The following is an 11,863-nucleotide window of genomic DNA, read 5'->3' as shown; positions in this document are numbered from 1 at the left end:
AGCACCAGCGCCACACACTGCAGCCCTCGCTTCAGTCCTCCATGACCTACCTGTACCGCGACAGCGATCACTGGACCGACCTCACCGACTTCCTCATCTACAACAAGCGTCCATGATTGTTGACGAGCGGCTCGCCAGGCCCCGCTCCCTCCCCCCTCCAATGGCATCTCCGGCGCTGAGCCGTGCAATACCAAGCCAGTGGTAACCCAATGATGGTCTGTCAGCAACTACTGTGGTCCGCACGTGTTGCTGATGTGATCTTTTAGTCAGAAAACACGAGATGACCTTGACCGGTTTGCTGTGTCACAGCCAAATAAACTACCGAACTAAACTATTTTTTATTTTACCAGCTCAGGCCCACTGATAGCTCTTTTTCAGAAGCGACCTGGCCACAAATAATAGATCAACGAAGTGACTTATCATCATGTGGAAATGTATCACGGCCAAATATTCTAAATGCACATTGATTCTAAATGTGGAGGGAAAAACCATAGGACCTGGAGAAAAGCCCAAGTGACCACGGGGAGAACATTAAAACTCCAAATATACAGCAGCAGGCATCAGGCTCGGGATCGAATCCACGACCTTCTGCATGCCAGGCGAGGTAGTTAACATCTCACCAGCAGGGTTTCCCAGACTCCAGTCCTCATGCCTGTCCGTGGTCTTCTTTTTAACATCTACCAATCTTCGTTCGAATGCACTTTAAGTTGTTCCTACGCGCTGCATCCGACTGATGATTGTAAACCCATCCCACGTGGTGCGAGAGAGTGCCAATTCAAATCGATATCCTGCGTGTGGAGATGGCGTGCGCTGTTTACCAACCCGCCGCATCTGCTGTGGCAGTGCGGAGCACAGGTGGTGTGTCTGTCATCTCACTCGGCTAACCCCGAATGCTTATGCCTGTTGCAAGACCTGCAAGCAAGAGGCTTCGATGCTCCACGTGGCCTCAAAGTGTACCTAGCCTGGCACAAGCGCCGTGGTGATATCACCACCATTTAGTGGCGAATGGCGGTCGTCGTTACTTACTGATCATTAGGCACGTGCAGCTGGAGACAACTTGGTTTGAAGTGCTGCAGAGATTGGTCACCATTAAAAGACGGGCTGTGGACTTACAGTTTAGGAAACCCTGTGACACAGCGCTGGTGTTTTATACCGTGTGATGATGTTCCATGCCCTTGCACCACGTGGTCACACCACCAGTGTGTAGCACTTCTCGTGATGCCAACCACGGCACGCCATGCGCCATTGTCTCTGAGGGCCAGGATCGGGCTCATGTCGTGTCATGTTCGTGTCGTCCCCGACCTGCGCCAGAACGGCGATTCGTAAAAAAACCGGCTGAGTTCCGATCGGCTTTGTGGGTCACCCGCGGATACCGGTGGGGACCCGACCCGATGCAGCACTCGTCTGTGCCATGCCATACAACTCGAGCCATCCGGCCTGCTTCCTGATGGCTTAGAGCAGCCTGCCCTGCCACAGTAATGCCACCACTGCCTCGCGTGGCATTCACGCCACCCGGGCACTGTCACCAGACGCTGTCACGCGCAGCCACACACGCGTAAGCTGTGGCTCTTAACTAAATATTTGACATTACAGCAGCAGCAGCGACATTGCCAGTTTTTTTCTTCTGACGTGAAGTTAAAGGAGCAGCCCTGCAATTGCTCGCTCAGGCCGATGCGGGTGGAAGGGTTTCCACTCGAGGGAGCTCTAGAGAGCCTCCTTTAGAGTATTTGGCCTACTCTTCCATGCTGGCCAAATGCAAATTCCATATTGGAAGCAAGAAGGTAATGACCTGATATGTAATTACATTATCAGGTGGTAATCTTAATTATTATCAAAAACTCATTCTGGTTTTCACTAACGAATTTGTTATTATATATTGTGTCTGCTGAAGGTTGTTTTCCTCCATGGCTAAATGGAAATTGGGTTTTGACCTTTGGGATTTAGATTATTTTGTGCAACCTCTCCTGATCCTTTGATGTCATAATTCACTATAGCACCTGCACATTAACTGATTTAATAGCTCCGTATAAATACTGCACTGTATTAGAATCCAGTTGTACGATTGACAACATTGATGCCACCGGTTGCACGGCGGGCGGGAAGGCACGGAGCAGCAGGTGTAGCAAGTACGCAAATATCTTGAGCTGTGACACCATGGAGAAGACACACTGCATGCTTAGATACATTTTCACTTGACGAAGATTCACAGTTGGGGGCCAATCTAATTGGTGGCAAAAGGGGAGCTTGTGTGGGGAGAGTTTAATTCCTGCGTTAGGCTGTGTCTAACGCGGCTGGCTCATGGACGCGTTGGGCCGTCTTGTTTTGTTTTTTTCGCGTTAGTAATTTTAATGTTGAAAAAGCACTTGAAACTAATGTGATTCACTGAAATGTGAAATCTTCCTGTAGTGACGTCTTCGCAGGAACTAAATCAATACGAACACGCGGGCGTCGTCGTGCTCACACGGGACAGCAGAGTCCCAAAGCACTCTACCACCACCATGCTGCGCCACAACAACATCGGTTGCCTTAAAACATTTTAGCGACGGATTGAGAACTTCGTTGATTTTGGTTGATATGTTCATAACGGGGAACATTGAATTGTTCTAAAAATAATATATTTAATTTATGCAGTCATTTTATAATTCTCATGTTAGATAGTAATATACAATAACACGTTTTTGTTAACACTATTCAGCCATTTCAGAGTGTAATTGTTCCGTGTTGGTCTAACGTTGTGTGCCCGCAATAACACGTTATTGCGGATCTTTGACACCAGGGGGCGACGTTGCCACATCGGGCATCTGATGACCTTGCAGCTTCTGTAATTAACTCATTGAATAAATTATGATCTTGCTAAACTCGTCACTCGCCCAGTCGTCGCTGCTGACCTCTGAACCTGCTGTACAAACTCGCCCTCTCGACTTTATCGTCCAAGGCTGTCCTCCTTCATTGCTCCATCTCGGCGGTCGTCTCGCACACCGAACCTGCGCTCCTGTGCGCGGTTTGCTGGAAGTGCGGCGGCCCTGTCGGGGGCACTCCCCGCGTGCTGGCAAAGTGGAGCGCGGCGCATTCCCGCCTCGGATCACTGCGCGTGTGTTCAGGAGGAATGCCCCTTGTATCGCGCTTGATACTCAGAAGTGATGATCCCCTTTAGTTGCCCCGGGAAAGTCTCGCTGAGGTTCAATACTTTTTTTTCAGGAGGGGTTCTGCTACATTGAGATGTTTGGGCGATTACGTTGTGCAGAGCAGGACTTCTCACGCGATCTTCTCGCTCAGAGTGAGGATTATCAGCGTAAGGCACTACCACGAGAGTAGGATATGCCTTGTCCATCATAACCCCGTATCATTGCACCCTGTATTCCCGTCACCCTATGAACAGGTTTCTAAAATGCCGCTGTTGGTGGATTCCGTAGCGTGAGGGCATCAATTAGGCGAGATGGATGCAGTGGTGGTGCCAGGATAATTCCCGGAACGGAGTTCTGGACCATTCCAGCCGAGAGTGAGCACCTTGTTGGGGAGAACCCCAAAGCAGTCGGAGAAAAACTACACACATCGGATCATCACTCAAAGCTCCGCATAGATGGATGTATTTATCCATCGTTGTACTGCCACCTCGCGGCCCAAAAGCCTGCAACACCTGCAGGTACATCCAGGCAGTGTCCCATGCAAGTCGGAAACTGACGAGGCTCAAACTTGCTGACCTCCGAGAAATTTTCGGATGAAATTGCGTGCTGCTGCACGGGGTGTTTGACTGTCTTTGCCGCGACTGCTGCTGCTGCACAAGCCAACCTGTTGTGCAGCAGGCGGTCTGCACAACAGAGTTTCGGTCTGTGAACATCGCAACTTCACTCACCGGTGACGCTCACCGCCATTCCTGTCACATCCCCACGGAATGGCGTGGGACGAGGTTCCCCCCCCCCCCCCGTGGCGTCGCCCCCATCCCCCCTCCCCCCGTGCGCAGGACGTGGTTAACACAACAGGGATGTGTGCCGTTAATTGGAACAATCGCTCTCTTATGTGGTGGAAAAATAACACAGGCGCGAGCTGTTTCCAGCACATCAAGTGGAAGGGGCGCGTGTAAGATTCGCGACCATCATCGCACACACGCTGACGTACACACGAGTTATTATCTCGAGAATTACTTTTTAAGAAGGTTCCGTGCATTCCGAAGTTTAAAGCACATAGCTTGAAACTTCGGAATGCATTGAAATGATGATGTCTGTTATAAGGCGTATCGTTTTACGATCTGCTGATGACCCCATCTCGTCGAATCACGGAACATCCCAATCTGGAGATCGCTGGGATGAGCGACCACAGCACAAGCCATCCGTTTTGATATTGTGGGTCTCATCAGCTGTTTTGTGACCGATTTTATGGGCAGTTGCCATCCATTCCCGCTATGGGACCACATTGCCACTCACCACGTTGCATTGTTTTTTTCCCGCTATCAATATTTGTTCCCTATACTGTATATGAATGCAATCTTTTATTTATTGTCGCTTTATGATTTGATATATTTTACCCTCGCTGATGGTTAGAGGCAATTTGGACGCACGTTAAATATTTGTGTACCGAGCAGAAAACGCCCCGAGTATCTTGACAACGCCGTTGGAGTAAGGCCCTCTCCTCGAGTGACGCCCTGCAGTGCCAAACCTCGTCAGCGTGAAATTGCACTTCATGCGTAACGCGCGCTCCCTTTAAATCATTCGCCTTTCGTCATTTCCGTCCAACGTGATGGTCGAGATGCCGCGGAGACATGATAATCAATCGTCGAGCAGGAAGTGGATATCACAGAACTACCTCTGAGATCCCTTCAAGTGACACCTCGTGCACACAGCTTCGGGCAGCACTTTCCCACCTGCTCTGCACATGAGAGTAATAATGTTCGTCGCATGACAGCCAAACCGATGTTTTATTTTTAGAGCTGAAATATTGCCAAATTAAGTGAAGAACCCAGTTTGTGTTTTATGTGACGCTATATTTGTACAGTCATTGGTGATCAGGCTGAGATCATCAACTCACACGACACATGGGGACCGGGTTCAATCCCCGGCGATTGAGCAGTAAACCACAGATTCGAACCCAGCGGCGACTGCCCTATCCCGCCACCACGACGCTCTCGCAAGCCAACGTCGTGAATCTTTGGGGCGATGTGGCCTCTGTGCCTCTGTGTCTCCGTGTTACACACGTACAGGTGATAACACCCCACGTGCTGTGAAGGTGATACTATCGCTCGGGTAATCGTGGTGTCGTTTTACAGTCGATGCCACACACGTGCCCCAGGCCCGCGCGGCCGCGCTGTGCCGTGCATATCAACTGGGGCACGGATCGATTTGCCTCGTTCACGAGTCAATGAATTGCCACACTTCACGGTCACGATTTCATTCAAGAATCAATGATGTGACGACCGTATCGGAGCTAATATGGAATATTTGTTTTGCATTGTGGTGAATGTAGCAGCCTCGATTGGCTGCTGGATGTAACTGCGCCTCCAATGAGCACGGTGGGCTACGTCCGGTGCGAAAGAAGTTCAAAATACAGTACGTGCATCCGAATGGATTATAAATCAATGCTTAGATGCGTGATTTTAAGTGTGCATCATAATAATTCTAATTGATCCGCGGATGCGTTGTAAGGTGTCGATTATGGCGTTCTGAGATCCATCATTTGAGGGAGCCTTATGAATTTGAAATTAATATTAATTACTGTTCAGAATCACAATCTTTATTTAGACTGCTGGAAATCCGATGAAGCTCTTTTCACAGATGGCCAGTATGGGGCGAGTTAGCAAGTTACAACAGCAAACAATACAAACACAATAGGATTGCAACATTGAGAAAATGGTGGACAAGTCACATAATTCCGATTTATCAAGTCCCTCAATACAATGGTACATTAACATTGTTACGATTCACTCGTGTTAAAAGTGCTAGACAAACATGCATTCATATCGAGCCCATGCAGAGGGTTTTTGACCTTACTCTTCCACACTGAGCAGACATGCTGGGTGGACACAGTCCGGGGTTAATAAACCCGCCCCCATTGTTTCATATGCCGCGCCGGGAGATAGAATAGAAACCGGCGCCTTGGGGTCGCGAGTCCAACACCCTTGGGGTAAAACACAACTCTCTCTCTCTCTCGAGAGAGAGAGAGATAGACTTCTCCTCTCTGTAATAGATGGACGTTATCACCCTCACGCCAGCATTGTAAACTGGCAGCTCTGGCCATAACAATGGGCCGTTGTGTTGCGAGGCCCCTGTTTGACACGAGGCATGGCAGCAGCCTCGGCCTCGAATGCGGACCTGGTGCGGTGCGCAAACACCGCACCAGGTACGCATCGCCACTCGGGAGACAAAGGCGGTCGGGCGTGGAGCTGGCCACCCACCCGTGTGCTTTAATAGGTGCTCGCTAACAGAACTTGCCCCAACAAGTCTGTTAAGGCTATCATCACGCGGACACACACGCGACATGTACGCACACAAATACAAAGATCCCCGTGTAGCCTTAACAGACTGTGTAGGGGCAAGTGCTATTCGCGAGCACCTATGAAGGCCGGCACGGTACACGATGGGGTGGGTGGCCAACACCACGCCCGGCCGCCTTTGTCTCCCGAATGGCGATGTTTACACATAGCACCAGGTACTCATTTGAGGCTGAGTCGACCTAGGGGAGGCCCAGGACCGGATCAGATAATCGCCACGCACCCCATGTACACACACCCCATGTATACACACACACCACATGTACACACACCCCATGTACACACACACCACATGTACACACACAAACTCCATGTACACACACGCGCACACCCCATGTACACACACACACCCCATGTACATACACCACATGTACACACACACCACGTACACACACCACATGTACACACACCCCATGTACACACACACACACCCCATGTACATACACCACATGTACACACACACCACATGTACACACACAAACTCCATGTACACACACGCGCACACCCCATGTACACACACACACCCCATGTACATACACCACATGTACACACACACCATGTACACACACCCCCCATGTACACACACCCCCCATGCACACACACGCGCACTCGGCACGGCCTGCCGCCCTTGTTAAACACAGCCGCGCACGGAGCGAGGGAGGCTGCCTATGGCAGGTCCGTTGGCCGTGTTGCGTTGTTTTTAGCCGCCGTGCGCCATAAATGGCTTGGTGATGTGGTGGTGGTGGCGGTGTGAGCTGGGGGCGAGGGGCTCGGCGAGTGGGGAGGTCCGGTGCGTGAGGGCGAGTGGGGTGAGTGGGGTGGGTGAGTGGAGGGTGGGTGGGTGAGTGAGTGGGGTGTGGGTGGGTGAGTGGGGTGAGTGGGGTGTGGGTGGGTGTAAGATTGGCGCCTCTCTTCCCGCCTCTTGAAAATGTCACCTCCGTGGGTTTTTTTTATTTTCACGAAACATTGACAAACAGGAAACCGCCCCTCGTCAAAGCAAACAGCGCTATTCATGCCGACGAATCTTTGGCGGCGGAGAGGGCATCGTTTCACCTCGCCACCAGCTTCTGCTGTGTGATGCGCGTTTCCTCGCCCTGCCGTTCGACAGCTTCTATGGAGATGAATTCTACGGCGGCGAACGGCGAACTCGTTTCCACACCTTCTCCTGTGCATCTGGTTATTAACAACACGTGGTTCTCGCTATATCCGTACGCACGTGGAACCTCTTTCGCGCCGTACGTAGCCAACCGTGCTAATCGGAGGTGCGAGGGGTGGAGAACACAACGGGAGATCAAACCTCGTGCATATCTCTCGCCGGCACACGGAGGGCCTTCATCCAGCAGTGGACAGATCAGGGCTGACAATGATCATGGTTGTGTGTGTACGTGTACACGTATTTATAGGGACACAAAAGTTACTCAAAACCTTTTCTTTTTTAAGAACGATGTTTCCATTGTAATGGCAACCTGATGTTGGAGCCTCGTCAGAATGTGTTTGGAAAGTCGCAGGCGACTTCATTGCAGGGGACGCACGGCTCTCCCAGGTCGCGAGCTCACATCCAGCCTGGGGGTTGACTCAGCCCATCATCCCTCCTGGGCTGCTAGAGTGGGCACCAGTTTGAGACGAAGTCGACAGTGGTTGCCCTATGGAGATAATTGACCCTGCCATGGGAATGTGCAGTTTCCTCCACTGGCTCAGCGCTGTTAGCAGGCAGTGAGCACCGTCTAAACAATGCTCACTTGAGCAGGAACTCACTTTTGACTTTGCATTGAAAAATAAACATGCACGTGTGTGTGTGTGTGCACTTGACAACCCATTACGATGCAATGTAATTTTTCAGCATTGTTGATGAATGAGCCAAGCCTCCCTCCCCCCACCCCTCCTCATCTCTTCCTCCTCCCACACAAACGCACGCACCTGCACGCACCTACGCGCACACCGGGAGAGTGTTTGCTCTGCGCCGTTTGAAGCGGCCGTCCCCGCACGCACTGGGCCGGGCTGCCAGCACAAAGAGTGGCGGGCGAGCAGAGAAGGGGGGGGCACGGTTGGACCCGGGCGGGTAACGGAATGTAACGGCGTCTGGCTCCTGGGCAAACACTGGCAGGGTGGCCACGGCCAGACTGGTCTTTGCGCTACAGCCGTCGGTCCCATGTGTTACTACGCTCATGCTAAATGCATTGAATTGTGAGAATGTTTTACGTGCAGTTTACGCAAATAATGCTACTTTTGGGCTGTTGGAGTGAACAAAAAGGCATGCATCGAATAAATAAAGATAAATAATACAAACGAGATGCAATATAATAGATTTTTTAAATCTCAATGTGGGATTAGGAGGTGGTAAATAACAGTTACAAAATGAAGCTGGGACTAAAAACTCATTATATCATACGCGGTACTGCATTTACATTCTGTGCTTGCGCACCACTGCCAAAGTAGTTCCATAAATATGTTTTATTTTGAGCTGTTAATTAATACGATACCTAGGTGATGTAGGTTTGTGTGTGATTATGCACGAGATTTCCCCGAAACACAAAGTGGAGACCTGGTTTGTTTTAATCTCACCACACGACTTCCCGAGCCGATAAGATACCAGCCATGCAAGCAGAAATTCTGGGAAAACAGAGAGGCAATGCAACTTTACTTATGTATAGACAACACTGCAATTATGCGACACCTCTGGGAAACAGAAATTATAATACAGCAACAGAAACCATCACCATTGCAGTCCTCAAGTGCCGTCACTAAAATAAGCCCCACCGTGGTCAAGAGACGTGGGCTCGCCGTGGCGAGAGCTCTGCCGCACGGCGCGCGCCCTGCCACACAGTTCTTGCTCTTCCTCCTGTGTGCCAGAGGTCGAACTTTCTCCGGCAACAGCAGCGTTCTCTTTCTGCGCGGCCTTCCAGCCAAAGCGCTGAGTAAAATGTGAAATTATAAAAACCGGTGCGGTGCTTACTGCACGGTGTTAAAGTAACTTCGCTGAGAAAATGCTCTGCTAGAAGGCCGTGCGGCCGATGGGATGTGTTTTAAAAAAAGGTTGTTTTCATTATGTGGAGAAACAAATATGTGAAGGAGGCGTAATTCTTTGTTCATGTATATTTTGTATAAATGTATGATTTTTGCGGGGACTACACAGGTGACAAAATATGCGTGTTGCCTGAATTCAATTGACGTCCAAACGTTCTCCTTGTGACGTCAGAGTCCAGTTTGTGTTCACGGGGTTGATCCGTGTCGAAGCGCCGTGCTGTACCTGACCAATTAGCCCGGCTTTGTAGAACTCTACACGACGACCCCCTTCTCGACCCCCTCGCTCCCTGAGCCAGCCCCTCAAGGGCTCCCTGCGAGGGCTCTCAGCGATGGAGGGCCGGCTGGGTGCTGCACTTCCAGCCAGGGGGGTGCCGCGTTTTGGCCACGATCGCCGCTTTACAATGCGACAGACGCCAAGCGAGGAGGTGACAGGGTCCCAGATGCCACGGGGGCTACAGGTTTATCTCGAGCGGTCACTGCAGCGGTCCGTGTGTGTGTGTGACCATCCTGGACCCGGTGTTTGTGTAACCACACTGCACTGAGGAGGAGGCTCGTGAAGGACGTTACTGGGCAGTTGGAAGCAGTCGCACACGGAGGGCGGAGGAGCGATGTCCACAACAACGAACGGAGCGCCGGGCGGCTAAAGCACAGCACGATGGAACAGTCGGGGGTACAGGTGGTGCATCGGCCAGTCATCTCATTTAGTCAGCCCATGGAACCTGCTTGGTCTGTCCCGTGACCTTCTGCCAGCGGGCGTTCGACACTTCACGTGGCCTTAAAGTACACATCGCCTGGCACAAGGGCTGTGGTGACATCACCGCCACTTAGTGGGGAATGGCTGTTGTTGTTGACTCCACTGGACCCGTGTGTGTGTGTGGAGCGGTGGTGCAATGGTTCCCACACCGCAATGCGAACCCAGCAGGCCCAGCTCGATTGCTAAACACGACTAACGTCCATGGAAAGCGCTATCAGAATTATTCCTGAGCCTCCCCTAGGTCAAGTCAGCCTCAAATGGATACCTCGTGTGATGTGTAGACATCAGCACTGGGGAGACAAAGGCTCCAGTCACACCGCTTTGTTGTGTGCTGTGTCGGCCTTGGCAGGATCTTGCTAACAACACTTTCTACAACGGTCTGTGAGGCTATACAGGGATCATAGTCTTTGTCCGAGTGAAGGACACTTATCATCAGAGGAATTTGAAAGTGCAGAGTGATTGAAAACAACTTTCTGATTCACACCCTCAAAAAAGAGAAGGTGATCCTCAATAGAAATTCACCCAGGTTTTGAATAAAGGATATCGATTGATCGATTACTAATTCCCAAATATTCCATTTAGGGTGTGTTGAGGCAACACATTGACCTCGCAATGATTGTGGCACCACACGAGGCACCATTGCGCGCCAGGGCCCTGCCTTTTTATTGGTGGCGAGGTCCCGAAATTCACTGCGCCAGCACCGCCGCTCCCACCGCTCATTACGAGCCACGCGTTTGGCGGTGCTAATTGGTTATTCATCACCCCAGTGCAGATACTCGGAGCAACTCGAAACGTCCCGCGAAACAGTTTCTCATTCAGCACATCACGGCTAGCCATGAGTGTCTCTCCCTATGCATGTGGTAGTATCCATTGCTCCCGTTAAATTTCCTCCACTCCTTCTCTCGCCTGAAGCATTCTACCCCCCCCCCTTTCTTTCCCTGCTTAAAATAATATATGCAACTAACACCTCCTTCAAAGCATTATAGATGTGTGCATGGCCATATGCGCCAAGTGACTTGATACATGGTCTATTTAAATGCTTTATAATTGCACATTTTATTGTCGCGAGGTGCCACGAGTTTTCAGACTTCGTCGCGAGATGGTGAAGTAGACCAAGCAGTCGTGCACGTCATTCCTACATCCTGGCTGGTGTCTCATTATTATTAAGCGACTGAAAAGAAAACGAGCAACCTTAATGTCCCTGGGAAGAGTTACGGAGTTCCCAAGAAAAGCCACTTCCTGAACAAGAGCACGGTCCTCTGGGGAAACCGGGGAAGGTGGCGACCCTCGGCGAAGGCCCAGAGGTGGCATGCAGGCCGGGCGGATTGGTGTGAGCGAAGGCCCTGTCACAGGGGAGGTCCTGCTACTGTGCTAGGGGCCCCGCTTAACGTCAGCATCACTATCAGAACATTGATTTATACCGGAGGAATCCGATGAGACGTGAAGCTCTTTTCACAGGGACCCTGTTACTGTGGTTGGGGTCAGAGGTTGCAGGAATCCATGTGAACCTCAGTTCACACCAGCTGCTTCACTGCATCTACCCCGTGGGGCCTGCAACGACCGCTCAGGTCAAGGCCCCATTACACTGCATATGGCTGGGGCCT

At 51.0% G+C, this 11,863-nt stretch overlaps 1 protein-coding gene across 1 annotated transcript in view; it reads left to right on the top strand.

Annotated features, from left to right (window-relative positions):
- The window catches only part of LOC133347448 (peroxisomal membrane protein 4-like), a 6,499-nt gene extending 3,638 nt beyond the window's left edge, over positions 1-2,861 (top strand). Inside the window, 1 exon segment of the mRNA XM_061559703.1 lies at positions 1-2,861. Coding sequence (XP_061415687.1) covers positions 1-116 — 116 coding nt within the window. The 3' untranslated portion in view covers positions 117-2,861.
- Positions 2,862-11,863: the final 9,002 nt, after the last annotated feature.

This window comes from Lethenteron reissneri, chromosome 26 (genome assembly GCF_015708825.2).
Source record: "Lethenteron reissneri isolate LAM-NWPU_2019-01 chromosome 26, ASM1570882v1, whole genome shotgun sequence".
NCBI lineage: Eukaryota > Metazoa > Chordata > Hyperoartia > Petromyzontiformes > Petromyzontidae > Lethenteron > Lethenteron reissneri.
This window is presented reverse-complemented; position numbering and strand designations above follow the sequence as displayed.